The 27,100-nt window shown below is 41.8% G+C and overlaps 2 protein-coding genes across 3 annotated transcripts in view; one reads left to right on the top strand and one right to left on the bottom strand.

Moving 5' to 3' along the window:
* BCL2L13 (BCL2 like 13) overlaps nucleotides 1-13,578 on the bottom strand; it is a 44,411-nt gene extending 30,833 nt beyond the window's left edge. The window contains exons 1-2 of one of the 2 annotated variants that reach the window (XM_065682769.1): nucleotides 13,373-13,578; nucleotides 7,734-7,921 (exon numbers count right to left, since the gene is read on the bottom strand). In XM_065682769.1, the coding sequence (XP_065538841.1) occupies nucleotides 7,734-7,854 (121 nt within the window). In that variant the 5' untranslated portion in view covers nucleotides 7,855-7,921; nucleotides 13,373-13,578. Of the gene's footprint in view, nucleotides 1-7,733; nucleotides 7,922-11,119; nucleotides 11,195-13,372 lie in introns of those variants that run through there. The other variant, XM_065682778.1, reaches the window with a different exon arrangement.
* Nucleotides 13,579-15,342: 1,764 nt separating this feature from the next.
* Nucleotides 15,343-26,899, top strand: ATP6V1E1 (ATPase H+ transporting V1 subunit E1). Its single transcript, XM_065682758.1, has 9 exons — nucleotides 15,343-15,493; nucleotides 18,911-18,976; nucleotides 20,491-20,600; nucleotides 21,069-21,135; nucleotides 22,929-23,018; nucleotides 24,336-24,404; nucleotides 24,789-24,883; nucleotides 25,751-25,838; nucleotides 26,302-26,899. The coding sequence occupies exons 1-9, from the start codon at nucleotides 15,461-15,463 to the stop codon at nucleotides 26,362-26,364; spliced, it is 681 nt and encodes a 226-aa protein (XP_065538830.1). The 5' UTR covers nucleotides 15,343-15,460; the 3' UTR covers nucleotides 26,365-26,899.
* Nucleotides 26,900-27,100: the final 201 nt, after the last annotated feature.

Below are 27,100 nucleotides of genomic sequence, written 5' to 3'. Positions count from 1 at the left end.
TGTCCCTGCCCATAGCAGGGGTTTGGAACTAGGTGGTCTTTAAGGTCTCTTCCAATCCAAACCAGTCTAGGGTTGCGTGATTTATGTGAACAGTCTAAAGGAACAACAGGTAGTCAGGTTAATTCCATTTTATTTAACCACACGGTCCTCATCACTGTGCTCAGAATAACTTTATTTAGCTTCTTAAATCCGTTCTCAGACAGTCTCTCTTAGCCACTCTGAACAATAAATTCCAGAGAGGAGCAAACTGGTTAATGAACAGACACACACTAATGCCTTGTCAGACCCTTTAAGCTGCCTCTTTGAAAGACTGAACCACTGCTTTACAGTCAAGTGCAACAAGTATATGCAAGTACAAAGTCTTATTTCAAGCTGTGCTTCACCCTGTATATTGAAGGGATAGGGTTATTCAGTAGAGCACCCATTCTCACAGGACTAATGTGACGATGATCATACATGACAAGCTGTCATACTTGATAATAAGTCAGCCAGAAAATGGAGGAAGAGAAATTCCATTGCTGCCAGCATACAAAAGAGCTGTTTAGATAATCAGTGCTGCAGTCAATGGTTTCTATCTCGTAACACCCACAACTTTGCAGCTGCTGCTGATTCCAACAGCACCTGACTCTTCAGTTGTGCCAAAACATCAAAAACCTACCCCTCCCAGGCCAGTGACTCTGCCCTGTTTATTCCCCTAATTATCAATGAACTTCAGCTTTCTGCATGTCCTGAATGTTGACCACTACCACCAAAATTGCACCTAGTGTTGGAGGACAACATATTTCAATAGCAAAGGTCCTAAGCAAGTGGTATCTTTTCCTCCTTTGGACAACTTTCAAATCAGTTCACAAAGAAGTAGAATAAAACAGTAAAAAAAAGCTTCCAGTGGATGAGACCATATTTTCATCGTTTAATAATGCAAATGGTCACTGTAAGAAGGCTCAGCTTAAAAGAAACTAAGAAAGTCCAAAATATTAAGATCCAAGAAGAGACAAGACATTGCCAGCTAGCACTGAATTTTCTTTGTGGGCAGAGAGGAGTCTTAATTAAGAGGGAATTCACAGTCCTGGAGTGACCATCTATTACTTCTCTAAGTCACACCCCAAAACCTTCCTTTCCTTGTCTCTGTTCAGGAAGTAGCTCCTTTATTAGCACAACTGCATTGGTCTGACCTACAACGTTTACCTTTTCAACCTGTGACTTTCCATCTTAAGTAGATACATTTTGCCCAAAGAGGAAAGTTTGTCAAGAATGAGTTACAGACCAGCAGCAGGTGTAATGAAGAGTAAGTGAAGATACAAAGATGGAGTACAAAGAAAACCAAGATACTCTGCAACAGGCAGTCCATCACCTGATGGCAGAAAATCTGGCAATGACAAGTATCCAACCCACGATGGTCAAAACTATATAAACAAGGTACTACTGTTAGATTTAGCATGGTCCCTAAGGAGCCTTGAGCTCACCCACAATGCATGAAACCTGACCATCTCTGCCTACCTATATATGTATTTTCCGAGATGTATCAGTGTTCACTTCTAACCAACGCAAGTGAAAAATAAATGAAAACCCCATTTCTCCCAGTAACCCTGTTAAACACTGCTTAGGTAAGAAACATTTGTGGGAAACTACTAAAATGCCTTGGTCACTGACTATATACAGTACTTCATACAGTAATTCTGAAACGGGTAAGTGGTCAAAAGAACAGAGTGCACAATAGTTGGATTCAAGTACTGTGGATAGCACCTCAGGGAAACTGTAACGCTGTCAAAACCTTGTTCATCTCTTAAGTAATCTATGCCACCATGCAGCAGTGGCACTGATTATAAATCTTCCAGGTGCTACGTGAGCTGAGAGATCATTTAAGATTTCTCATTCTGACAAGGAAAACATGGAAAAACTTTCCTTCACAATCTTCATTATAGCCACAGGCTCATGAGATGGGGTCAAACCATAGGGAAGTAGATTGAAAAACAAATACAATGGAAGTTACTCCTTGCTGAAACACAAAAAAGCATTTACAATATGTTGAATCACAAAACCAAAGTATTTTGACTCACTTAAAACGTCAGTAGTACTAACAACTGCGGCAGACTGGAAGCTTCTATAATGCACATGAACTTCAAATGGGGAAATGTAGAAATGTTTTGAGAAACTTGTTCCATGTTTTCTGTGTATGAACCAGTACTTATAGACAGTACAAGAGTTCTGAAAAAATACTAAAGCTTCTCTCCACAATCTAATGAAGAGCTGAGAGCTTCCACACATTTCAAATAATGGTACTTGTCCGTTTCCCCAAAACACATGAACTCACACAGATGATGTTGTGTGTGTTTTATCAGAAACCTATCTAAAAGTAACAGATTATGGTTAATGGACTTTGCTTTAGATAAACTGAAGTCAGTGCTATGGAGAATCACTATTCTGCCAAAACTATAGTAGGAATAAACTCTCAGACTATTGCCTAGTTAAGTTTGCTGGGTTTTCCTCTGAAAACACTGAAATCCACTACAGATTACACTGAAATAAATCACCTACAGAATAGCACAGAGCTGTAATGTCAAAACACTGGTTTGTCTAATAAACCTGTCTGTTCTTCAAGAGGCTGGAATACTGTGGGTGGTTCTCTCTTCAGACCCTGCGCTGAAGAGAAGCTATCTAATAAAAATATCAAAGTAGTGATCAGATGTTGACTTACATCAGGCTTCTTTGCTTGAAGCTATAAGCGATTTGAGCTCTTGTAATTAAAGCCATTTTTCTTGCAACAAATCAAGACCAACCAAGAGATCGACAAGGAAATACACTGAGGTAATTTTCTATATAATTTGCCTGAGTTCTCTCTTCACTAAAGAAAGTCCCTCTGAAAACCAACAGGTTCATAAAGCATATTATTTCTAAAATAAAAAAAATAAAAATATAAACTTTAATTTGAAATCTAGCAAATACCTTCAATAGTTACTCTTACCTGAATGTTTGGAACAAAAATACATAGATCAGAAGGAGAATTCTCTAGTACAAAATGTAGGAAAACTGAGGTTTGTGGGAGATGACTGCAGGAGGAAAAGGAGGGCAATGGACAAAACCATTCAATTTCTCCCACCACTTCTAGTAGAAATAAAATAATAGCACTCCTGTCGGGGAAGAAGGCTTTTTTGGTCGCTTTCTTTTAGCTGTCAGATACACTTTCTAGTTTAACTGGCGTGTTGAAACTGCGCTGGAATCTGGGAGAGCACTGTAGAAGGATACTCACTGGAGGTACAGAAATACCAACTACACCTAGCACGCCGTGTTATGTGTTCATGCAATGGAAAGATAGATCCTCCAGCAAGTGATACAAAGTCACTGTAAATAGGATCCTGCTCTGAACTGCCCTCTAGAGGAGTCCCTCGCTCTCCAGTACTGAAGGAGAGTAAAGAGGTTAAAGTCACTACAAGGGCATGTAGCGGAAGGACAAGGGGTGATGGCTTTAAGCTGACAGAAGGAAGATTTAGATTAGACATAGGAAAAATTTGTCCCTGTGAGGGTGGTGAGGCCCTGGCACAGGTTGCCCAGAGAAGCTGTGGCTGCCCCATCCCTGGCAGTGTTCAAGGCCAGGTTGGATGGGGCTTTGAGCAACCTGGTCTAGTGGAAGGTTTCCCTACCCATGACAGGGGATTGGAACTGAATAGATTGCTGAAGTCCCTTCCAAACCAAACTATTCTATGATTGTATGATTATGACAGCAAACTAAAACTAGGTTTTCTGGATCCTCCTTATATTGTAATAAGACACAGAAATCAAACAAGGAGTAAGGACTTATTTGGACATAAGAAAAATATATGAAGAGAAAGTACCATATACCAGAGTCAATATGAATGAAACACATAAAATAGAGAATTGTTCTGCAACTGAAATAGAAATAGGTAGTAACCAAAAAATCACTGCTCCCACTGTTTCCCGTTAAAGGTTCTGTCAGCACAATAACCAAATTACAGCAAAGTAACATTAAGTGACAGTTACTTTGCATCAGAATCCTCTCAATTCATAAATAGTGTTCAGCCATGGAGAGCAGAAAGATTAGTGACCAGCATTTTAAAGTGCCACAAAAATCACCAATGGAAGGAATTGGGGATCCGTCAAGATATTGTATCAAGGATTGATGACAGCACTTGAAAAACACACTGACAAGCATGATGTAATGTCATACTGTTATTACCCCTCATATGTCTTCATTACCAAATACCACTACTTCCCTTCTCATGATGGGATTCTACACAACAAGTATTCATTCTCATTTACTGGCTTTCACATCTCCTTTGTTCCAACCAGGTTTCTCAGACCACACTTGTTACTGTAATACCCAGCTCCCTTCCAGCAGTGCATTAGGCAGTGCAGGTAATATCCATTACGGGCTTGCTGCTTCTCTCACTGTCTCCCTAAGGGAGAAGATCAAGCATATAGAGCAGAGCTGGTACAGCTCTTCACAAGCAGGCATCAGCCACCTGCCAGACAACAAGGAGATACAGACCGTATATATAAACTACTTTATATTCAAAGAAGACGCATACGGTACTTCAAAATAAACACATAGCTGTTACCACACGTATACCCTGGGAGTGCAGCTGAAATAACTGTGCAGTTACAAGCAACGAGAGAATAAGTAGGAGAAAGGATTTTTAAAAAGTAACTGTCAGACAAATTAAAGCTGTTGAAAGCACAGAAAGCAAAAAAGCACCATGAAAAGTGAGTTAGGAAACAACAAGTCCTGAAGCAGAAGGATAGTGTTCACACTTAGTTCAGTAACAGACTTAAGTCCATCCAAGGTATTATAAAAAAAAGAGTGAGAAACAAGATGACAGAAAGGGAAATTATTTTATCCAGAGGCTTTGAACAGAAAGCAGTAAAAACACTAAAAGAAAGATCTAATTACAGTGAAAGATGACCAGGAGAGGAGAAGCTGTGGTCACTGCCTGGTTTTGGGAGTGAGGGTGGGGGAAATGGAAGAGAATTTCCAATTTATGAGTGAAGGTTTAGAGCAACAAGGATGAAAGAACAGATTTGGGAAGTATCAATGCTATTTTAATACTGAAGTATTTTAATAGCAAATTCAACTACAGCCTACTGTTACACAAGCTAACGTATTTAAATAATATCTCAAAAGTAGACTTGGCAGTTTCTTTATTCAGGAGCTTAAAAGTCCTCTTAACTGACTAAAAATTTTTATTTAAGCATTTGTAGCCTACTTTTTATAAAGTTTTAATATTGCTCTTTAATTCAAATATTTCTTTGACATTTCAGTAATAAGAATCAGTTGAAAAGTTTCCCCTCAATTTCCAAGTTATTAAATAAACCCAACTTTTTCTGAATCTATATTTACAGAACAAAGCAGACTCTTGCACATTGTAGCTTTGTATGTACTCAATACATAAAATAGAATGGGTTGGGTTGGAAAGGGCCTTAAGATTCCAACTCCCTTGCCATGGGTAGGAATGCCTTACACTGGACCATGTCGTCCAAACCTCTGTCCAGCCTGGCCTGGAGCACGGCCAGGGATGGAGCATTCACCACTTCTTTGGGCAACCCACTCCAGTGCCTCACCACCCTAACAGTAAAGAACTTCTTCCTTATATCTAACCTGAACTTCGTCTGTTCAAGTTTAAACCCATTACCCCTTATCCTATTGCTACAATTCCTGATGAACTCCCTGAGCATTCTTGTAGGCTCCCTCCAGATACTGGAAGGCTGCTATGAGGTCTCCACGCAGCCTTCTCTTCTCCAGGCTGAACAGCCCCAACTTTCTCAGCCTGTCTTCATACAGGAGGTGCTCCAGCCCCATGACCATCCTTCATGACCCTTGTCTAGATTGCTCAAACAGCTCCATGTCCTTCTTATATTGAGGACACCAAAACTGTACACAGTACACTTGCTGAGGGTGCATCAATCCCACTGTTCATGTCACTGACAAAGATGTTGAACAGGACTGGTCCCAACACCAACCCCTGAGGGACACCACTCATTACCTGTCTCCAGCTGGACAATGAGCCATTCACCGCAACTCTCTGCATACAGCCATCCAGCCGATTCTTTATCGACCGGGTGCTCCATCCATCAAATTGATGTCTCTCCAATTCAGAGACAAGGTTGTTGTTTGGGACAGTGTTGAATACTTTGCACAAGTCCAGGTAGATGATGTCAACTGCTCTGCCCCTATCCATCAGTTCTGCAGCCCCATCATAGAAGGCCACCAAATTGGTCAGGCAGGATTTCCCCTTAGTGAAGCCATGCTGGCTGTCACCAAGCACCTTGTTGTTTTTCATGTGCCTTAGCATGCTGTCCAGGAGAATGTGCTCCAAGATTTTGCCAGGCACAGAGGTGAGACTGACTGGTCTGTAGTTCCATACATATGGAGTTCCTCCATATGGAGGTCTTCCATATTCCTCTTCTTGAAAATGCGAGTTATATTACCCTTTTTCCAATTGTCAGGAACTTCACCTGACTGCCATAATTTTTCAAATATGATGGACAGTGGCTCAGCAGCTTCATTAACCAGCTAAAGTAGTGAACTTAAACATTTGCAGGCACAGCTCAGTTAGCCCAGATGGGATATTCAGAATGAGACATTATTGCTAAAATAAACACATTTTCCAATAAAGGGTTTTATGAAACAGCATTTCTGCACTACAGTGCCTCTCCTTTCATGGACCATGGATGCAGTTAAAGTGGAATTAATATACCTATCTTAAATATACTAAGATGAATTTTATAAATTATATATAACTAGCATATGCTATATGTTTTAGTGCCAAGCTGATAAAATAATTTCTGTCATAATTTTGATGCTATCTTTTCTTTTCAGGAACTTCTCATTTCATGGCAAATAAGTTCAGTAAATGACAGAGTATGCATTCTTCAACACTCGTTCGAAAAAGATTCTGAAGACTGTCTTTGTTCGCTTTTTTAAATACACCTTTCATAAGAGCAAGTTCTGAATCACAGGAAATAGTAGTGACTGAAACATCATTAAGAGTGACAAGTCACCCAAACAATCTTGACAAACATTGTTTAAGTGCTTGCCACCACAAAATCAAGTTTTGCTACCTAAGTTTATGTGAAACACAACCTAACAAACTATTTATTTTGCCTTCTATTTATTTATTTGACCTCCTGCATGCGTAAACCTGTTCTGGAAGAAACATCTGACTATTTGACTTCAGACAGTCCTTGACTTCTTAGAAATAAACAAATAAATAGATGCAGCATAGGCAGGTTGAGCCTCACATCTCTGCACTACCCCTGACTGACAACAACAGAAGCATTAACTTAATAGGACAAAACTATTTAGCACATGAGATTGCTCAAGTCACCATCCAGAGTTTATGCCTGTAAACACCACCTTGCCCCTGCTTACTTCTACTTTCTGCCCAAAAATAAGCAAGCATGGGCTCAAATTCTCAAGATGGCTCAAAAAAGATAACATATATCCACCCCTCTTCACCTCAAAACAGCAACAAAACCCACTTATTTGCTTCATAAACACCAATCAGTCCTGGCATAGCTCAAAATAAACAGTAATTTAAATATGAACAGCTTTGTTTCTGCCAGCATCTCTTTCCATTATTTTAAATGAATGAGACACATTACACTGAACATCATTACACTAAACATCATTACACTAAACATTCTGCACTCATGCACAAACAGCTGAAGAACTAATTGCAAATACAGTAAATAGGTACAGGTGTATATGCAAATATTACCTTGTGTCGAAGGAGGAGGATGCTCCTGTGGCTTCTCTTGTGACAAAAGTCCCAGGTAGCTGAGAACTACGTATTTTGTTTCATAGTGAAATCCTACAGGCACAGCAGTAGAGGACGCCATCGGGTTGGCTTGTGGTGCGGCAGTACTCTTATGGGGCACGTAGGGTTTTCCGGGTAACTGAGGAAGACTGTAAGGAAAGAACAGAGTGTTTTGTTTGGTTTTTTTTTTTTTTTTTTATAAGGCTGCAGTAGGTCATGAACTCAGACTTCACAAGGAATTATGTAACAATCATAAAGTAATATCCATGGTTTTGCCCTGGTACCCTATGAGTTCTTATTTGAATAAGAACCATGCAGAGTAAAACCAGCTGCCCCCCAGCCCAGCAGCCTGCCTGCCTGCCTGCTGCCAGCAGTGGCATTTCTCACTCCAGCCTGGCATACATAGCCTCACTTTAAAGCAAATTGGACAGTTCCTCACCATGTGTCAGCCTCCTGATGCCTCCCAACTCAATCACACGCACAAATACACATGTATTCATGCAGAGATGTTTTGATGGATTATGAAGACTTAGTTAACTAAAATTTGAGGTAATAAGACAGGTTCAGAGGAATCCCTCTTCCCCTAAGCCTCTGGTAAGTGTTTTCCTGATTCTCTGCTTTCTCAGATTCACTATCATAATGCTACAAAATTTTCATGCGGAAAAAGTGACCACAATTGCCTTGAATTCATTTTACTGTTCCAACAGCAACAGAAAACATATGGTCAACAGAGGAAATTCCACATTTGTTGTAGGGATTGGAAGAACAGATGGTAGTGTGTCCTGGATTTCTCACCTAGACATAAAACAAACTAGAAATCCACACCTACCAGCAACATTTGGGCAAAGAACTTCCCTGTTTTACTGCAATTGTTTTGCTTTTTTTTTTTCCCCAAAAAACATCCAAAACAGAACATCAGGAAACACTAATGTGGAGAGAAATTAATATCACCCATAAAGAACAAAGTAAAAAAAAAAAAAAAAATCTCAGAAAACAGCATGAAAGTGGGGGGAAAAGCCATACAACAGATTGAAAAGAAGTTTCAGATTAAACGTGCTTTAGCTCCTTCTATTAGGAACAGTCTGGATAACTACTTCCAACGTGCTATCAACGTGATGAATCAAATCATTTTGGGAGTTTACCTTAAAGCCTTAAATATTATTAAGTTCTCCATCACTTCAAAGAGTCATTCCCAAATAACTAGTAGCCCATTCTTGGCCAATGTCTAAATAAATGAAAGGCATTCAAAAAACTTCATGTTACAAGAACAGCTACTTTACAGATAGTGAAGGAGTCAGACAATTTACTAGTGTGAGACTGCAGGTTCACTTAGAAGAAAAATTTAAACCAAGTTTAAAGTTTAAAGCACGTAGAATGAGAAAAATGCTATATACAGAGAACAGGAGTTGGAGCATCTCCAGAGAGTTCCTGATTACACTGAAAATGCCTTGAGACTAAGAGAGAGAACCAAGTTCCCAAATCAAAGCACAACCTGCAAATGAAGCTTCAAAATTAAAAATAATACTAATAAACAGAGCAAGTGAAAGAAAAGCACTGACCTGTCTACCTATGCAAAATGTCTGGACTGATTTATAACCCCCTCCTCCCTGGAAAGGAATTCAGATTAATAGCAGTTGTAACCTGGTTACTAAGGATATGCAGAACTGTAACTGTGCTATGGCATGGTTCCTGTGTGAGTAGGTAGCTTGGCAAAAAAAAAAAAAAAAAAAAAAAATCATCCATCAAACTAAAAGCCATGAAAGGAAAAGAGTTGGTGTAAAATTGGCCAAGTGTTCTTTCTTTAATCTTTAGCAACCCTGGCTTCTGAAACTCATTCAGTATTGAAAACAGAAGAGGACTCCTCCATGAAGACTAGTCTGGAAGCCCTGCTTCTTGCCATGTATTTCAAAATGCCTGAAATCCTTTAGCAGAAAGATTCAGTTAAATCTTTGCTATGGCTCAAACCAAAGTAGTGATGTATATAGGAAAGAACCAATATTGAAATGGAGTTAACTCTCATCCCTGTTCCCTTGAAGTAGTAATTCTATATTTATGTTGCCTCTTCCATCCCAGAGTTCTCCTCAGGCAGTGTATCATGCTTCAGAAATGTAACAGCAGAGGTTAAGCACAGCTTTTGCACAGTACGCAGTTACCTTTCAGCTGCTTCCATAGACTGAGTGTTTCATAAAGCAAGGAGATATGGTAAAAATAAGTGCTCAGAAAACATTAGGATCCTTTAACAATAGAACTGCTCTTAGGACCAGATCCTCAGATGTCATCACCACATCACAGGTTCACATCACCAGGTGTGAAAGATGCCCTTCACCAAAAGGCAAAATCTTCCCAGCACATTTCACCTCTGGTTTGTTCAGTAGAGATCCACAGTACTGAAATCAACATGCTTTTTGCAATGCCTGAGCCACAGTGAATGGGAGCCCTTCCAGACAACCTGAACTGATCTGTCCTGAAAGAATCAGTCTGACAGATGGTCCAGTGACATCCAGATACTACATCGTGGATCAAAGAACAAGTCTGAATATATAACAGAGATTATTCTTCAAAATATAAGAAATGAAAGAAAGAAACAGTAAAACAGTCACTCAAAGCAAGCATGACACTCTATACCAGCACAATGATCCACTGAGACCTCATTCACACAGATTTCAGCATGCTTAGCTCAGCACCTCCAGAGCGAGGAGGAAAAGTGAGAGAATCAGACCAGAGCTTACTTAGTGGTTAATGCTTCCCTGGAAAAAGAATGAAGAAAAAAAGCTTTATATGAAAAGAAAGTAATCACTTTGGTTGATATATTCTGAGAGGTAGTTTTATGCAAAAATGAGAAGGGAGACTTCAGAACTTGAATGGAAGAAATATCTTCAGCTTCGCATAAAAGAATGTCATAATGGAAATGTAGTTCAGAATCACTGGCCTTCCTTTGAGAGAAGCCCACAGCACAACAACTGAATTACTCATTTTTAACTGTGAATGACTGGGTTTGTTTACAAAAAGAAATAGAGAAATATTGACTCAGATACTGCAAATATCTCAGAAAAGGCCATTTTTCAGGAATAAGTGGGATTAAAAAAGGACATGCAGCTTGAGAGGCCAAATCAGAGGAAGAAGAGCTTTTCTCTACAGGACCAAAACGGAAGAGATCCAGAAACTGTTCAAGAGAGTAAGACAAAAGCTTGTAGGGGAGATGTAACAGAGCAGAGCAAAATAGGGCATTATACAGGCTACATGAGCCCCAAAGGAAAGGCAAGAGGGTTACTTCTGGTGTTAACAGTAAAAAAAAAAAATGATCTTTCTCAATTCCTGCAACCTTGGGGGCATAAAAGGCTACCTACCCTTTTGAAGCTTGCTTACTTGTTACTCCTCCGACCCTGCTGTTACTTGTTTCATGTGGGCTGAGCTGCTCAGCAGACCTGAGAACAGGAGTTCCAGTCAGACTGACATTTCTTCATGCAATCTGTTGCATCCTAATCCACAGAAGAGTTTACACCAGATAATGAGAAAGGCAAGTCTACCAATTAATAGAGTGAATATAATCCTCTCGCGATGAGGCTCTGTTATGTTTCCATTCTTACTTGCAAAATGCTACCGTGCACTAAGCTGTGCTTACTGTGCACCACTTCAAAGCCAAAGTGCAACAGCACTATGGTAACTGCCCGTAAGAAAGGTTCACCAGCTGCCACTAAGACCCAGTGTGCATTTATTCAACTGTTGCAAGTCCAGTTGCATTTTGCATTTAGAGCTGAAGCCTTACAAAGTATTATGCTGCATGTTTCTGAACAAAGCAGCGGATGAATCAATACTGCTACTGATTTCTAATGCACTAAAAACACACACGCAGAAACTGTCCCTCACCTGTCACAGATTGCCTTCTTTTTACAAATAACACCATCATGGACGCAGTTAATTTCTGCTTGAAAATGGAGTCATCTAGGGGTGCATGCAGTTCCCATCTACAGTCCAGGTTACCAAGCCTCACTTACTGGCTACAAACTTAACCATCCTAGACAGTGGCATTAGCAGAATACTTCCCGCTGCTGGAGAAATGTTTCAAAGTCTGCTCTCAGTCACCAAGCATTCACCCAAGCACAGACAAGGAGATTTAGTGAGGCAACAGAACAGTAGCACCGGAGTTCAAATCATTTTTAGGGCAGTGTGCCACTGATCAGTTCACAGGTTTGGGTCATCCTCCTGGTACCAATCCCTGCAACAGGTAACCGCTCACGACTCTAATCTGCAGCCTTATTTACCCAAATGTACTGAATTTCAAGGAGTTGCAGGTCTACAAAACCACACCCCGTATCAACAAGATGGAAAATATTCAATCACTCTGCAACCTTACCAGAAAGTTTGTGTAGGGATTTGGGGCGAGACTTGCATGTGCAGACTGGTTTAACCCGGAGCGGTTTGCCTCTGAAAACACTTCACGTAACAGGTAGGACTTTCCAAAGCACCAGACTGCGATCAAGTTGGGAGATAAATTCTTTGGAATCCGTTTCCAACAAGATACAAGCGTATGACTAAGAAATTGTTTTTAATAAACTGAGAATTATTGAGTTCAAACATGTCAGCTCCTACTGGAAACGAATCAATATCGCATCCATTACTGATCCTCTAGTGGCACTGAAGGGATAGAAGTACTGGAAGATACAATAGTCGCTTATCTGGGCAGAGGTTTTAGTTGGTCTTAGGGGGAGATGTAATTAAGTGAGCATTCTAGGCAAATGGTTTGGGCTTTTTTCTTCTAAGAAGAAAAACAAAACCCTCACGAGTTATCTGCCACAAAGGCTCTCAATCCTTTCCGGCTTTAAACCGCCTTACTACAATATTAAATCATGACAAGCCCAGCTTTCATTAATAAGCTTTCATTCACTTTAACGTGCCAAGCTCTACGTGGCTTTGAAAGCGACCAAGAGGACAGGCAGGTGAGACAAAAGCCCTGCTCTCGCTCCAGGTTCCAGCGGCGCCAGACGAACACGGAGCCGGAGCAGACGAGCAGCCTGCGAGGGCGCAGCGTAAGCTACTCGGTTACTACGGCGATGAATGAGATATTTATATCCGGACAGAACCGGCAAGGAGCAAAAAGCCGGCATGAGTCAGCCGGCGGGGTCCGCGCGGGAGCCACAGCGCTACAGCGGCAGGCGCGGGCAGGCCGCGGCCCCTGCCGCGGAGGAGCCGCCGCCCTTCAGGAGCTGCCGGGGGGCGGAGGGGGGCAACAGCCCCTTCTGCCCCCACACCTCGGGGCCCGGCCGCCCCCTCAGCGGGACGGGACGTGAGGAACGGGTCCTTCAGCCGCCGCCACGGCGGGGGCGGGAGGGGGCACCGGCCGCCGAGGGGGCGTATCCCTGCTGCGCCCCGCCCCCCCCCCCCCCCGCGGCGAAGTTCTCCCCACCGCCATCCCCTCCTCACAGGCGGCGCGCACGGTGCCCGCTCCCCCTCACCCAGCTGCCGGCCGGCGGGTTGGGACCGGGAGCACGGGGGGGATTAAGTACATAAACACACAGACGGGCAAGGGACGTCGGTACACGGACAAATACATAAAGAAACAAAGAAGCGGCTATCCCGCCCGCTCCCACCCGTTTCCTCACCTGCGAGCGCGGCGGGGCGGGGAGCAGGACGGGGAGGGGAGGGGGGAGCTGGGCAGGCCAGGCCGGGCCGGGCCGGGGGAGGAGCGGCGCTGCTCTGGGTCGGTCCGCCGCGGGCGGTGGGCGCGCGCGAGGCGAGGCGAGGCGAGCTCTGCCCTAATTTGCCGCCGCCGCCGCCGCCATGATGGAGGGGCGGGGGGGTGACGGCATACGTCATGGCGCGGCAGCACGACGCTCGCTCCACGTGACTTTCCGCCCCCCAGCACGGAGGGGAGGGCGGCACCGGCCTGACCGCGACGAGATGAGCGCGAGTGCGGGGTTCGTGCGGGCGCCGCCCCGTTCTGAGCGCTGGTTTTAGCGACAGGAGCGTGGGGGTCATGGGGCACCCGCGCTGCACGAAAGGAAGCAAGCTGGAGTATGCTCGGGGTGCTGAGACACTGAACGGGGTGCCCGGAGAAGCTGCGGCTGCCCCATCCCTGGCAGTGCTCAAGGCCAGGTTGGAGGTGGCTTTGAGTAACCGGGTCTACTGGAAAGTGTCCCTGCTCGTGGCAGGGGGCTTGGAACTAGATGCTCTTTAAGGTCCCTTCCAACCCGAACCATTCTGTGATTGTATGATAGTTCCAGTTGTTTTAATATTATTTAGCTCCCACCCTCTGTAAGAGTAAAGTGGTCCCAAGATACAAAATATCAATGCTGTTGATAACCTGCATTGTAACATTATTGCAACACCGGGGGAAGAAAAAGTTACATTTGTATTTTACAAAAAGCTTTTTCACATTGTTAAAAAAAAAAAGCCTCAGTAAAAATCAACAAATTTGAAGTGAGCCAGGAAGAAGCATGGATATCACAAATACCACATTTGACACTGCTTTGTAAGGAACAGTTCTATTTTTTTTTTTTTTTTTTGTTTCCCCACCAAATATACCTGTGGAATGGAATTCCTGGCAGCTAGAATAAATATTATGGGTTATGAAGATAACTTTAAATTTTGCCATAAGAAAGAACCCAAAGGAAGCAGTAACACAACTTGTCAGTAATCAGCACATCACAGAAGGGTAATACTAATAATGCTCTGAGTCCCCACCATGTATTCCTGCAGTGGAATGCTGTTGCCATGGCTGTTCATCATAAAAGTACAACCAACCTGAGGGGCCCGTCACAGGACTCCCCTTACACTGTCACTCCCTGACAGCCAGTGACCTCCAGCCTCTCTGCTGCAAGACCTCCTCTCACCTCTGCCACCTCTTTCCTGTGTCCTTCTGCTTTTGTCTTCGAGCCCCTTAATGGCACCCCGCATTGCATCTTGGGTTGAAAAGGCAGTTCAATTCCTCACTGCCAGCCCAAACCTGGAAAATCAGTGAGATTCTATAAACAGCATCTCAGAGCTTTACACAATTGACAGCTAAAAGTGACCTTGGGATATCAAACCACCCTGTGATGGGGAGGCCAAAGTATTTCCGGAAGAAATCTGCTTTAAGTCCTTAGAAACACGTATCTCTCCTCATTTAGCTCCTCCCTGCTGCAACTTAAACACATTGCAGCCTTCCTGGGAAAGAGCTCAGCTCTGTCTGAAACCAAAAACAACATTCCCACCAAAGCCTTTAAAGCACTACCCACAAGGGAAGGATCGTTTCACCCCAGTCACGCAGCACCCCCGAGCTCCGACGGCCCAGCCTCTGTGTCCCCGCTCGAAGGCTCGCTCCCGCCTGTGCGGCACAGAGCCGGCAGCCTCGCTCCTGCTCGGCTTCGGGGGGCAGCTGCAGCTTCTGCCCCAGGGGAAGAAGGCAGGGAGGCGAGAAGGACGCCCCGCCCGCCGGGCGGGCTCTGCCCCACGCAGGGGAGGCAGCGCCCCCCCTCCGGCCCTCAGGAAGGGCGCTGAAGCAAGACCTATCGCCACCACTAGATGGCAGTATAGCGCCCCGTGACGACAGCCAGAGCTCAAGCTTCTATTGGCCAGGAGGAGCAAGTGGGCGGGGTGGTGTGACACAGCGGCTGCAGCACAGGCTGTGACCCGAACCGGATTTGATTCCTCTCGCGGTCGCCGACGGCTTCAGCTACCTTCGCTCGGGTCCTGTCACCACCGCCGCCACCATGGCGCTTAGCGATGCCGACGTCCAGAAGCAGGTAGGGCCGTGGGCCCAGCCCGGAGCGGGGGACAGGCCTGTCTCCTCCACACTGCCCTCGGCCCGGCCGGGGGGAGCTGACGAGGCCGACCCAGAGTCAGAAGGGAGTCACTGAGGGCTGGACAGGCGCTTTCTTGTCCTGAGGCCGTGCTAGGTGTGGGGTTAAGGTTGAAGGGCAGTCTGTAAGGGAAAGAGAGAGTCGGGGGGGGGTGGGGTAGTGACCGCTCTGAGCCTTGCAACAGCAGGACCGGCTGCGGCCCGTTTACGGTTTTGTTGTGGAATTGGGTCTCCTGCTTTGCGGGTGAAACACTGGCAGGGGGTGGTGAAGGGGAAAGATCTTGTCTGGGAGTCTCAGTGAGAAAGAGAAGTCTCTGAAGAAAATGCATTTTTCCCTGGCAGGATTAATTTGCCACCCATTGGGGAACTTTGGGGAAACATTTTCGTGATACGTTATGCCAGTTTCCAATGAAAGGGATCCTGAGTAGTCTTTATGCCATCTACAGTGTTTGATTGTACTTTATGACAGATAAATACGTTGTCTTTGATAACTGCTGTCTCTTTAGATGTTGCTTGCTTAGGACTTTCCATCTCTTTTTTTTCTTACACCTGTATTACATCTAATTAACTGTAACTTAGATTAGGGCAGGCTATTCAGCATCCTCAAATGGCTTTTTATTTTTACATCCTGAACAGAGTAGTGCAATATGGGGTTCTCTTGCAGTGGAAACTTACAGCTGTGACTGTGGACACTTCCTTCTGAGGCAGGACACTCTGTCCTTATTGACAGTAAACAGTGGTCTTGCCTTAAAAAGCTGCTTTGAGCTGGGTTGAAAATGGTGTGCCATGTTAAAGACTGCACAGATCCAGTCAGCACTGGTCTGTGGAGTTTCCTACAGGTGATGAGCAGATCAGCCAAGTTCCCTTTGTCCTTTGCATCCGAAGTGCTTTGCGTCTCACTTTCTCATTCAGTAAACATAGTCTCTTGGCAAGGAAGCATCACATTGAAAGTAAAATCAGTAGGTTGCCTCTCTCCAAAAGCAGAACTGTAACGTTACATTCTGTTGCCTTTTATCCGCAAAGCTTGTTTGGTTATTCCATGGAGATAATACAAATAAAGCTGATGTTGAAGTGGTCTTGCTCAGCCACCACAGGCCTGAACTTCAGAGGTTAGTTCAGGATCTGTTGATACACTAAGCAGGTAACGCTAATAGCATTTCACATCTGCAACTCTCCTATTGTTTTATACTCCCGAGCCTAGGGTGATTCTGTAAACTGGAAAAGAGAATGTTGCTGATGGCATGACAGTTCCGCATGCATACGCATCTGGTATGAACTTGCCAACTGGTGCTCTGAACTACATGCCAGGGTGTTTACAATCATTTTCACTTTGAAAATCGTCTCTAATTAAGAGTCAGAGATGAATTAGAGAATAATTTTTCCCATTGATAGACTTGCCTGCTTTATTGTGTCAAAGGTGTTTAATAGATTGCTCTGTCTAGCCTGGCTAGTCACTTTTGGCTAAGTTAATCTAACGTCTAGAACTTCCCATGGAAAGGATGATCATGGTGCTACTCATGGGAAAAATCCGTTCTTCCTTTCTGTAGGAAATACTGCTATGGTAAAGTTATTAACTTCATTTGAAATTAATCATTTAAAAATACATATTTTTGTCAGTGTTGTTAAAACTAATCCTATTTATAAATGTGAAAGTCTCACTTAGGATCTCTTTTAATTCTATGAAAAGCAGAAAGGGATTTCAGTACAGCAGATTTTGAAGGAAGTAACCCTGTTCCGTCTTCTCTGACTGGGAGAAGTGGATGCCTTATTAGCTTGCTTCCATCTTATTCCTCTTCATTATGCAGGGGATGTTTCTTGAACTCTCAGAACTGTTTCAAGTACATTTCTGAAATTCAGAAACCAAACCAGACTGGAGGAAGTGACTCAGTAATGTAATGCTTACTACTCCTGTCCAGAAGTTCTTAGTTACCTTCAACAGTAGGCAATTCAGCAAAATAGTTTCCTTACTTTGTATGCGCCTCCTGTCCTTTTTGAAATGGTGGTAGGGCTAAAGCTTGGTTTAACCAGTTGTCTGATCAGGTGAGCAGGGTAGGAAAGTGGCACTGTAGGTGGGCATGCACTAGGAAGTGTTGCAAACTGGAATGAAAAGAAAAATTGCAGATTTGATTTTGAGGATGTAGCTATTATTGTTCACTTCTTCCACTGCACATGCTCAAGATCTGCCACTTGTCTGTTCACTTCTGGTTTTTCATCCGTAAGGGCATAGAGCTGTTCTGCACATTGGCCAGTTTTAATGTTTTCATGTTTCATGTTTCTTAGTTCTTTAAAATGTATCATTTTAACACAAGATTATATAAATAGAATCTTTTGTGCAAGTGTATTCAGACAAGATTGTCTGCAAAATGTGTGTCATCACTAAATGCAAGCAGAAAGTCATTAGGTTTTTGTGTTCTGCTCAAGTACATGGTCTAGTCCATGGGCCTTTGGAAGGGGCTATGCCTGTTTAAAATTACAGTTTGGTTGGGCACAAGTCCTTACTATCTTGCCCCAAATGTGAACCTAAACTTACGTCTGATCACAGAAAGGCATGTGATAAATAATCAGAACTTTGTATAATTCTTTTCCATGTCTTTAAGCTGTCAGACCTATGCTTTATAGTGTTTTGAGGTGGTTTTAAAAAGGTTCTTCAATTACAATGTATTGGTGCATACCAGGCTCTAAAGGAATATGTGATGTTCTTGATGTGATCTTGGCCACCTGTTGCTGCTCCCCAGCTTCTCCAAACCAGTAGGCAGCTACTTTATGAAGCCATTTTGAGTGGCTTCATAACTTCTGCTTGTGCAGATCTGACCAGAGTGGCTAGTAGTCCTTTGCTTCACCAGTCATGTGCTGTGGAAGGCCTAGGTTCATTCAGATACCATGTATGCCTGATGTAGAGCAGAGACTCAACATTAATTTTCTATGTTTCCTGTAAATGTCTTAACAAACAGAGTAATTGGGGTTTTTCGGATTATGGGGTGGTTTTTTTCACTAATCCTGAGAGAGGGAGGAAGTTGTTCTCACTGGTGAAGATTGAAAATACTTAGCTTCACATTTATAGACATTTACTTTTGGGGTTTGGTTTTCTTTGGAATCTTTTTTGCATAGTTACATATCTAATGTACATTCTAATGACAGCCAATGAAACATCATTATGTAGAATTATTTTGGTTTTCTTGTAGTCTGTGGTAAAATGAATTGACTCATTTACCTGTATGCTCAATTTAATTTCGTTGGAAAACTACATTATATGAATGAGTAAATGCTTGTAAAGGGGCCTGTCAAATGAGGAAAGCACACACTTCCTCTCATCAAAGTCCTTTCCAACAAGAAATGTTTTCTTTTCTCTCTGTTGTTACAGATCAAGCATATGATGGCTTTCATTGAGCAGGAAGCCAATGAAAAGGCTGAAGAAATAGATGCAAAGGTAAAAATGGGAGTTCATTGTCAGTAAGTGCAAAAGGAAAACTGCATCTGACATCCTGTTTTGATAGTTGCAGTCAGAGCAGTCCTAGAATGCTTCTGTGAGTTACAGCTTACTTCATGTTTAGTTATTACATGGCAAAAAAAAGGATGCTATGAAATAAAGTTAATATTTGTCATCTTTTGACAAAGGAAAACAAGTCAGAGCTAAAGTTTTCTTAGTGGTTCTTAAATATAAATTTATTCATATGCAAGTTCACGCATTCATTTTTAAGCAATCTGGAGAGCCGAGTGGTAATATGAATACACTGGATTAAGTGGAACACCTTCCCCACCTCCTATACATAACTTGACATCACTGAGGATTAAAGGAGTTCTCTGCATAATGATGAATTCTGCTAAAGTTTGTCATAACAAGCTGTTTCCTGAAAGTTTTAAGTTTAATTTTATGACTTCCATAGCATGTCAGGCAGAAAAGTAAGTAGGAAATGAAAGCACTAATTTTACACAAGCATTCATATATGTACCAAAATGATAAAAAATGAGGTAAACTGGTTGAATTATATTGGTGGAAGTCTGTTTGTAAGCAGGTTCATACCTAAACCTATGTTGCCACGTGCCGACTTAATTCTAGATGTGATTTAGAGGTATCCTGGAGAACTGAAACATATAAATTTGTGTTTAAGGCATGAGCTGAATTACTTGCAGAATTCTTCACTTAGGTTAAGCCACAGGAGACTGAGTTTAACATTAACCTGGTGAATACGGATGTTTAATAAAGGAAGATTAATGGTGCCTTACAACTGTAGCAATCTGCACTATACCAGCGCTGAAATACCTTGTTGGTATTAGACTCAGCATATGTTTTACTGATAATATTTAATCTTCCTTAAACATTTAAATTTGTATATTTAATCAGTACTAGAGCAGGTATTCCTGGGGATATGCAAGTAAAAGTCTGAAGTTGAGATTGGATTCTCAGGCATAAATAGGAAAATTTGTCATCTCTTTTCACATGCTGCCTGGATAGGCTTTGTAAAAGGTGATAGCTATCCTGTCACTCTCCTCGTGTAGGACTTGCTCAAAGTCATGAAGTTTTTGGACACTGACAGCTGGATTGCTTGTTTTAGGTGGAAACTCATGTAGCTGGAAGAGAGATCAATTCTACAAAAACAAGTCAGACCTAAAGCTCAGATAAAATGAGTTTTATTTAACAATATACATATATAAATTTTGTCATTTTTTTCCTGAGGCATCACTACTGCAAAGAAATGTGCATCAATCAAATTATAAAATAAGCTGTATATTAGTTAGCAAGGTTCTAGTGCAGCAGAACTCATCCTGTACTTCCTTTGACTTGAGTACTGACTGAAATGTTTTCTGTACATGGAACCATAAATTGTATCATCCTAGTTTGTCTATGGATGTGCTGTGAAAACATGGGTATGTCATTTTGATTCTGCCTTTTTTTAGCCCATAGAATCAATTTCCACTTCAGTTGTTTAATTTTTACTATAGGCAGAAGAAGAGTTCAACATTGAGAAGGGTCGCCTTGTTCAGACACAGAGGCTGAAAATCATGGAGTATTATGAAAAGAAGGAGAAACAAATTGAACAGCAAAAGAAAATGTAAGTTGTTTTAGGTTAAATGGCTGACTTCAGAGCCTGAGCTCTCATTTTATTGCTAATTTTATACAAAGTGCTTTTCCCTGGCAAATGGGCAAATTGTAGCCAGTGTAATTATGAGTATCTTGGTTTTCCTGGGGACAGATTGTCAAGGTGAGCTGCAATAGTATAACTGTTAGTAAGTGTGGTGAAAGAATCTTTCCTATTTCTTTATGTAGTCAATGTCTAGAACTCTACCCTGGTCTGTTACTCTGGGACAAATGATCACATCAGGTTTAGTTTTGGTGGGCCTTTACTGAAGGACAGGGTTCTGCAAGTCATTTGTGCAAGTTCAGAAACAAATTCAAACAAGTTAACAGGCTTTGTTGTAAATGTGCTACTGTTAACTTTAAATGTGAAGTATACAGTTAAATGTTGCAGTTCTTCTGTCAAAGTCTGGTGGATTGATTCATGTTTATCTGCAACTTGCAGTCAGATGTCCAACCTTATGAATCAAGCAAGACTGAAGGTCCTCAAGGCAAGGGATGACCTTATCACAGTGAGTATCTCTGTAGTAAAGACAACGGAGCTTTTGTTTCTACCATTTGTTAGGAAATGTTTTTAACCATTCTCTAAAGAAAAATATGATTTGTAAATGAGTGATGTCATACAAAACGTACAAAAATGGCTTTCCCAACTGCTCTGGAAAGTTAAAGATTTAGTCCAGCTTTGCTAATCTGCTTTAGCTTATTGTCACAGTTTCTATTATCTGCTCTTTTAGGGAACTACAGTTCTCTGCCAGGAACACTGCAGGCAGTGTTGTATCAATTGTTTGGACAGCAGTTTATTTCTTTAAAGAGTAGGAACTCCCTCTTGCACAGTTTGAGGTTCTGTTTGCCTGGAGCAACATTTATGCATTAAAGCTGGCATGGCTTAAGCAAGTAGGCTTAAAACATCACTAACTGGGTTTTCCTGCATCCTTTGGTGACCCCTAGTACATGAAAAGGTTTGTTCCTTGCTCTAGTAGGTGACCTATTTATGTGTTGATATATTGGGTGAGTATCATTTATTGGAGCAGGCTACTTGTAGTCTTAGTTCAGGCTTACTGTGTTTGTCTTACACCAGATGTAGTGTATTCTGCACATTATACAGCTTGCAATTTTCCTATTATCTCTTACCCCATCTCAGAAACAGTTGAGTGTTCCATACTCTGCTAGATGGTGCTGTTGAGCTGTTGGAAAAGCTGTGAGACCTGTAGAAGTACAAAATAAATCAGCTACTGTTAAAAGTTAATGCTACTATGAAAAAGGGAGTTAGCCAAAAGAAAGTCACCAGTTTGTTGACTCTTTAAACCTAGTTTCAAACTTTAGATTGTATTCACAGATGGGAGGAAGGTGGGTGGCTGAAGAGCTAATTCTATTGTGATAGTCTCTGCGAGTGAGTCTTCCTCATTTATCTGCTGACTCAACCTCATGCTTCTGAGTAATGCATAACACTCTTCCTCATTTTAAAACATTTAAAGTCACATGCTGCTAGCTCTTTTTTCCCTTATCACATCTTTGGCCTCTTCCATGAACAAGAGAGATGAGAAGTTCCAGAAATGCTGTTTACTTTAGGATGGACAGTATAACTAGGTTTCTAGGTTTGACATTAAGTTGTGATAGTCTTGTGTCCTAGCATTGATTGTGTTAACATGTGCTCTTCTTTGAAACGCTGAGGCAGGACCGTAAAGAAAGGTTTATACCAAATCATACAATTTCTTTATCTGATGGTTTACTTCAAGGAGTTGTGTTTGAGTTGACTCAAATTTCTTAAAAATTCAATCCCATCTGATACTGGTTTGCTGAATACAAATAATCAAAACCAGCTACTGCAAATTAAAAATAAGCTCTTGCTTTTAAATTTTAACTTGCATTTACTTACAATTAAAAAAAAAAATCTAACCTGAATATTTCCTGATAAAAACATAGAGTAGATTGCCTTGCTTGTCCACAAAGCAGAAAGAATCTTATTTGGATAATTTTAATAGTTTACATTAGGCAATGATTTACAGCATATTTAGTTTGTCTGAATTAATATTATCCTTTTACTACCGAGTTCTCCTTTTTTAATGAAAAAGGAATTATTGTCAGGTTATAATGGGCTTGGATCAGGGTAGGGAGAAGGGAACTGTTTGGAAAGGATATTGTGCCATGCACAGAGATGAAGGTCTAGCTTGGATGAACACCAGCTGGAGTGTACATTTACGTGTTGGCAGGGTGTGATAGCTATAATAGGAGTACAGAAAGTTGGTAGGCATGAAACCAAATGCCAAACAGATGGGCTCTGCTGATCTGATTTCTTTGAATGTAGGATTTGCTGAATGAGGCCAAGCAGAGACTTGCCAAGGTGGTAAAGGATACTGCCAGGTACCAGACACTGCTGGACGGACTAGTTCTACAGGTAAATATTTAAATTGTATAAAATAGATGATCGCATCCTCCTAGGTGTCTGTCTTCCTTCAGAAATAACCCACTGGAAGTTAACTGCTGTGATGGAATCTAGATCAAATGTTGCTGGGTGATCTTTGAGTTCTAAACATCACTTCTATATCTTTGAATCTTGGATTCTGAACAGATAAGGTTGCAGCTTGTTTTGAGGTGTAAAACCTGCTATACCAAGAAGCAGTTCAATTGTAAGAATAATTGTAGATGTGCACACATACATTATAATGTGCACTTTTAGGATGCACACTTTAAGCTTCTGTAGTAATTAGCTGAATCAAATGCACTTTGGCAAAAGCTGTTTCTCCAAACCTAGAAGTCAATATTTAGCCACTTTTAAAATCTTTTTGGCATTTGCAACTTAGAAGTCCTGGCTTTGACATATTTCCTGTGGAATGGCATGCGCCTGTGTCAGACATACAGACAGAAATCAAAGCTTTGCTTACCTAGAATACTATCCTCGAGCCCAAGAAATCAACTGCTAAAAATCCTGTGAGCATTCGCCAGGGTCGATTGTGCGGCCACTGGTGCCACCCTCTGGTATGAACTCGTCCTGTTGCTATAAACTCAAAATCCAGCTGGGAGCTCTCCTGTCCGCAGTTTGATGTCATTTCGTAACAGTGTTTCCTACTATCTTGTGCTTCCAGTTCAGTTGTTTCTTTGTTAACACTTAGGTTTGGTATTGCTGTACATCAAACAAACCTGTGTCACTTTTGCAAGCTGGCCACATCTGTCTTGGCTGATTATATTTGATCCAGTGAGGGATCTGCCGTCACAAGTAGTCACAGTTGGACTAGGTGGTCATTGCAGGTTTCTTCTAGCTGGAACTAAACCTCTTCTATACTCATGTAATACTACAGGAACTGCAAAGCAGGAGTTCTTAGAACAGGCATTTGGAACCACTACATGTCTTCTCCAAGAGCTTCATAGGAGAATGTCAGCTTGGCTACATGCTCAGTCTACTTAACAGCAATGATCCTTATGTACATTATCTGGGCAACTCAATCCTATGATACATATGTTTAGTTGCACTTGAGTTCCAAACGTGAAGCCAACAAAGAAATACATAATCCGTAGCTGTTGAAAGAATCTCTCTTTCCCAGTATTGGTGCTGTTTTCTCAGAATGTCTGCATGAAGTGAACTTGCAAGCAAAGAGGCTAGTATTGTCAGGTTTTGGATTCCAGATTGATCAGCTTCACACCTTTCTTGGGTTTGAATACTTCTAAGACAATTAAGATGTTGATTTTCTGATACTGTAATGGTTATCTTGTGCAGGGATTCTACCAGCTGCTTGAGTCCAGATTAATTGTTCGGTGCAGGAAACAGGATCTCTCTATGGTTAAGGTAAGACACTTAGGCTGGTTTGACAGTATCCTGCTCACAAAGGCTGGATCCTGGCTGCAAATACTTGCTGCTCAGATCGTATCTGTGTGACATGAAAACAAGCTTGGCTTGTTGCACTTCTGCTACAGATACAGTGCCAGAGAACAAGTGCACTTTTCAAGTTGGGGATCATTTGCTTGGATATTACCTAGGAAGCTTTAGACAATGCTATAACATTAAGAATAATAATTGGGTTTGGCTCAAAAGCCATACTGAAATATATTTGCTTAATTAAAAAAAAAGCCTCAGTCCCTTAATTTTATTACTGCAGATGACTGAGTAGCCAAACCCAAGTAGTGTGCTAGCATTTGTCAGTGCTAATCGGAGATTTATCTTGTATCCTAGACTGCTGTACAGAAGAGCATTCCCATCTACAAAAATGCCACAAAAAGGGATGTGGATGTTCACATTGACCAAGACAACTTCCTGCCAGAGGATATGTAAGGAAAATGGGAGCCTTTTATACAGAGCACTAAGTTCATGCAACTTTTCAAGCCATAGCTCCTACTAGAACAGCCTCAGAAAATTACATCTGGAACATCCTCACAGTGTGTCTGCTGCTGTTCTAGAGGAATTTGGCACTTCTTTGTGCTAATCAAGCCCAGACTCTGCAGTTTCCTCCAGCCAAGCACTGTCTCAATCAAAAATGTCAATAAAGGTTTTGTGCAACCTCCAGCCTGGTTCACAGTACTGGATTAGAGAATAACTATGTAGAAACTTAACGACTGGTCTTTCAAAGAGAGAGAATGCAGATGTAGCCATGCTGTCTGTCTCAATAGGAAGCAAACTGAGCTGTAAGGTGCTGCAGAATAATTGCTTGATGGGGTTTGTGTCTGTTATGTCTGCAAGGGTCTATTTCGATGTAGTATGATAAAGAACGTGGCACAAACCTGTATGTTCTGCTAGTTAGCAGTCTTTATGTATGGGCCAACAAACAATACTTTTAGCGCTCTTCCTCACTTCCCAAATCTGAAAGCTGTCTACTAGTAATAAAATACAGAGTCTGAAGCTGTTCTGAAGTGACAAATTTCGTAGCTCTGCTTGATTTAGATCATGCTAATGTGGACCCTTGTATGTAGCTGTGGTCTCTGATAACTCCAAAGGTGCTTTGCACTGCTGCTTCACTGGATCACTTTGTGATGATTCCTGTTAAGACATGGTCAAAAAAAGATGATTTTTCAAACATTAAAAATCTTATCCACGTATCTGACTTGCCTATAAATGCTGATTTTGGATAATATCTCTGCCACATTCTGACTTTGAGATGCTCCATGGATTTCACAGATACTTTTTATTTCCCTCTCTAGTGCTGGAGGAGTTGAAGTCTATAACAGTGATGGTAGAATTAAAGTTTCCAATACCCTGGAAAGTCGGCTGGACCTTGTAGCCCAGCAGGTGAGTTTCTTTAACAGCCAAGGTGAACAAGATATAATTAACTAGTTTTTTCTTGTAATTAAATCTCAATGTGTCACAGTAGTGTGCGGGATCAGATTTCAATGTGGGTGACAAGGAAGAAGTTCTTTTTGAATGGAAAGAAGCAAGTTACCTACTGTTTGTGCTTCTCTACAACAAACATGGCTTTCCTTTCACTGAGGGCCTAAGTCTACAAGTTTTCTGATCACCCAGGAACAGTGATTCCACTGCTTCCGTAGGAAGCCTGTGCCAATGCCTATAAGCCATCCTTTAAGTCTGTAGAGTAGCAGGCAACATGTGATCAGGTAAAGGCTTCAGAAAATTCAAATAAATTGACTTGTTAATTTTGAAGCCTAACCTAGCCATCCTGCAGTGCCTGCAATGAGGAACATGTACAGTTATTATATTGCCTGTTGCATGTAACTGGTGTACGCTTTCTCAACAGATGATGCCAGAAATCAGAGTGGCTCTCTTCGGTGCTAATGCCAACAGGAAGTTTTTGGACTAAACCTCTATGAGAGAAGGTGGGATCTGTTCCACTGCCATACTGAAGGGGATGCAAAAGCATCTGCTAATTTAAAATCTTGAAATATAACATTACCGTGTCATCCACTATCTGTTCTTCAATGGAATAATTTTGCATACCTGCTGTGCTTAGCCTCTCTCCTTGTGGTTAGAATGTATTGCTAAAAGGATGTGAAGACATACATATTCATCCAGAAGTGACACTAGGAAATGTATTTGCGGCTCTTGGCTTTCCTTGCACTGTTGTGGCTGTATAAAGACAAGTGGTCCATTTAGGGTCATTCTCTTCGCTTTGGCCACATCTCTTTCAAATTGTCTAATCTGTGAAGTAAATTACTATGCTACTGGTGGGAAATCCCTTTTCTGTCACAGAGGGCATGCATTCCTTCCCAAGGTTAGTAGTTTAATTCATGTTACTTGGTCAGGCATTTCTCTGTTCTGTATATGTGATTAAAAAAAAAAAAAGCCTGAGCCTGTAAAACTTTATTTATTAAAATAAAATTGTGTGTGTGTATGGAGTTCTTTTTAGCTTCTCTCTGGGGGATTGGCAGCAACCCTTGAAAATGGGTTTGTGCGTGTAAGGACTTACTGCTTGAGGGCTGTGTGTAGTAACTGTTCTGTGAAGCTGCAGTTCGAGTGCATGGAGTACTGTTGAACTATTCGCTTGAGTAACATTGTATTGCAGGCAAGCCTTTTGAATAGGATTCTAGGATGAGCTT

This window comes from Lathamus discolor, chromosome 1 (genome assembly GCF_037157495.1).
Source record: "Lathamus discolor isolate bLatDis1 chromosome 1, bLatDis1.hap1, whole genome shotgun sequence".
Classification (NCBI taxonomy): domain Eukaryota; kingdom Metazoa; phylum Chordata; class Aves; order Psittaciformes; family Psittacidae; genus Lathamus; species Lathamus discolor.
This window is presented reverse-complemented; position numbering and strand designations above follow the sequence as displayed.